The 3,110-nt window shown below is 43.7% G+C and overlaps 1 protein-coding gene across 1 annotated transcript; it reads left to right on the top strand.

Moving 5' to 3' along the window:
- Positions 1–1,150: 1,150 nt before the first annotated feature.
- Positions 1,151–2,400, top strand: LOC104424021. Its single transcript, XM_039303003.1, has 2 exons — positions 1,151–1,552; positions 1,660–2,400. Exons 1-2 carry the CDS (start codon positions 1,151–1,153, stop codon positions 2,398–2,400), a joined length of 1,143 nt encoding a protein of 380 aa, XP_039158937.1.
- Positions 2,401–3,110: the final 710 nt, after the last annotated feature.

Raw genomic sequence — 3,110 nt, 5'->3', positions numbered from 1 at the left:
CACATTAAAAAGCAGCTGTAGAGGTTGGTTAGTTTATTAGATTGCTGTTCTAAATTTCTTATATGACCTCTCTTTCAAAAGCAATCATGTTTTCTGCATCCAAGACTGGTGAAGAGCATATAGAATTGAAGTTATTCCCTGAACCTTTATGGAAGAAAAGAAATGATAATTTTTAGTTCAGTCAATTAATCTCTCAAATTTCTCTTTTCAATCTTCTAAATCTTGTACTTTAACTTTGCTCTTGTTTTTGGTCTAACATCTGGACACCCATTACAGCATTAATTGGAACATGTTAATAATCCACTGAGTTCACTGCCTAACCGTTAATGGATAAAATTTTATTTTAATCTTTTGTAGAATTTATTATCTTCAAGTGGTCATGGTTGACTCATCTTTTGATTTTTGTACTTTTGTTATATAACAATCTCGAAATGGCAATGACATTGATTCAATATTATGTTTTGATTTATAGTTGTTGTAACTTTTGGTTTCTAGTATATTACTCGATATGAAGAGTTCTCATTGTGGGATTTAGAAAATGTTATTATTATTATTATTATGAGACTTGATCCATACAACTAACGGGTGGATCCCTCGGAACTGATTCTTAGTGGGCGGTTCTCGATTTTAGGTTGGGAATCATCCGCCCGGATCATGCACACCCCTAGATTTTGGGACAGAGGAGGAAAAAGAAAGAAAGTGAGAGAGAGGGAAGACGAAGTCTGACGTGGGGCCACTGGTGTACACGTGGCAATTAATGGGTGGCTTCAAGTACATTTGATGTGGTATGTCTCAAGTACCCAGTATTTTCTTAGTGGATGGACCCACATCTGTGTATAAAATGCTTCCGTCTCCTGTGAGAGGACATATTCTCAGGCTCACCTCCTCCTCCTCCTCCTCTCTCTCTCTCTCTCTCTCTCTCTCTCTCTCTCAACCCCAGAAAAAATTCATCCGTAGAAGGAGAGGAGACAGTACTGCAACCTCAGAAAAATCAGCAAATTTGCTCAAAATTGTACTTTGACGCAAGTTGGTATGTAATGAACTTCGAATTTGTCATCAGTATCTGTCGTCTCGTGTGGAACTCTATTTGTGACAAAGCATACCATTTTCAGATTTCCTTCTTTCCGGGAAAAACTAATAAACAGAGGGAATGGAGGGGTTGTCTTCACATCTAAAGGAACTATGGGAGGAATGGGAACTGCGAGTCCTGGTACTCCTCAGCCTCACTGTTCAAATTGTGCTCATCGTCCTCGGGCGTCACCGGAAGTACCGGCCCAACTTGTGGTTGCAGGCGTTGGTCTGGTCACTCTACTTGTCGGCAGATGCGGTTGCGATCTACACGCTTGGGAAGATTGCGACCCGGCTAGCACAAATGCGGCGCGACCTTGGTGCCGCCGCTGCCACTGCTGGGCTGAACCCAGACGCCCAGATGATTGCATTCTGGACGCCATTCCTGCTGCTACACCTGGGCGGTCCAGACACCATCACGGCCTACTCCCTTGAGGACAACGAGCTCTGGTTGAGGCATTTTCTCAGACTCGTCGTCCAAATGGTTGGGACACTGCTCATTTTCTTCCAGGCGTTGACAGGCTCCGAACTCTCTGTGCTTTCGCTTCTGATAATGGTCTCTGGCCTCATAAAGTACGGCGAGGGGTTTAGGCCCTCCGGGCCGCGAGCAGTGAACAGTTCAGGGACTCAACCCCAGACCCTCCTCTCCATCGCCCGAGGATCCTGGAGGAATATATGTTGAAGAAGGCCGAGGGCTATGACGTCACGCCGCACGTGGTAATCGAGGTGTACGAAGTGAACGCTGGACACAATTCGGAGGCAGACGGAAATCTTACGTCTTGTGATGAAACGCTCTTACCCAGTAAATTGAAGAAGAAGAGGCAGGACGAACAGGATGGGGAACAGAGTAACTGCCGCAATGAATTGGAGGAGAAGCGCGAACAGGGCGAGCAAGATAATCGTGCAAACAAAAACGATATGAGCATGCGCAACAACCGGGCCGAGTTAACATTAGCCAAAGACCTGCTCGACACTTTCCGGCGCCTTTTCATGGATCTCGTGCTTAGCATTGAGGAACGTGACACTAGCCTTTCAATACTCAAGGATAAAAGTTTTCACGTGGTATTCAGAGTTATCGAGATTGAACTGGGACTCATGTACGATTTGCTCTACACTAAGGCGATAGTGTTCCAGAAACGATGGGGCTTTACTCTTCGCACCGTGAGTATACTCCTCACCGTAATGGTCTTGGTGCTTTTTTCCTTGTCAGACAAGGACAAATACTCCACGTTCAATATCTGTGTGACCTTCTTGTTGCTCTCGGTCGCCATTTTCCTTGAGATTTATGTGTTATTCTATCTTCTCTTTGATGTTGCTAGTATGAGTACCTAGAGGGGGGTGAATAGGTATATAAAAGATTTTTCTTCAACAATTGCACAATACTAGACAGTTGAAGGATTTGAGACAAACGATAATCAAAGTAAGACCGAGAGAAGAGAAAATTGAACACGCGGTTTATAGTGGTTCGGCTTATATCAAGCCTACGTCCACTCTTCTTCACCGACAGCCTATTGGCTGGATTCCACTATGAACAAAAGAGAAGTTACAGCACAGCTTTGCCTTGATTCCACAAAGTGTAGATGTTCTACCACACCTCCTCAAGATTTCTCACAAATATAGACTCTCTTTTGTATACAAGTATTCGCTCAAAGGAATTGTCTAAACAAAAAGGAGCTTCGACTTTGGAATTCTTCTATCGCGCACACCTTGAACAACTAAGACCGTCTTCCTTATATACTCATTTATGCCATCATACCCGTTGGCACTTACCAAAGGAATTCCTCCAATCTACCCGTTGGACGGAATCAATTAGGAAGATTGTTCAAGCTATTAAAGGAACGTGTTGATAGCCCATCAATCATGTTCGCCCATACAATCAGGATCTCGGTTTCCATAGGCAGAACCTTCCAATAATATTTAGACAATCACCGGATCTTCAATTATCGAGTCAATCTTCGATCAATCAAAGGACTCCGTTATGTCTTCTCCATCCACGAGATCTTCTCCAGTTGATAAGGTTAAATCCTTAACGAAACATCCGG

Source organism: Eucalyptus grandis, chromosome 10 (genome assembly GCF_016545825.1).
Source record: "Eucalyptus grandis isolate ANBG69807.140 chromosome 10, ASM1654582v1, whole genome shotgun sequence".
Lineage (NCBI taxonomy): Eukaryota > Viridiplantae > Streptophyta > Magnoliopsida > Myrtales > Myrtaceae > Eucalyptus > Eucalyptus grandis.
The sequence above is the reverse complement of the archived record's forward strand: the minus strand, read 5'-3'. Positions and strand labels throughout refer to the sequence as shown.

What these genes read in the sequence shown, in the direction of transcription:
- LOC104424021 (XM_039303003.1), top strand. Translation starts at nt 1,151, where the DNA reads ATGGAGGGGTTGTCTTCACATCTAAAGGAACTATGGGAGGAATGGGAA. An exon ending in TCAGACTCGTCGTCCAAATG is followed by an intron (nt 1,553 to 1,659) that starts GTTGGGACACTG and finishes CGAGGGGTTTAG; the next exon opens with GCCCTCCGGGCCGCGAGCAG.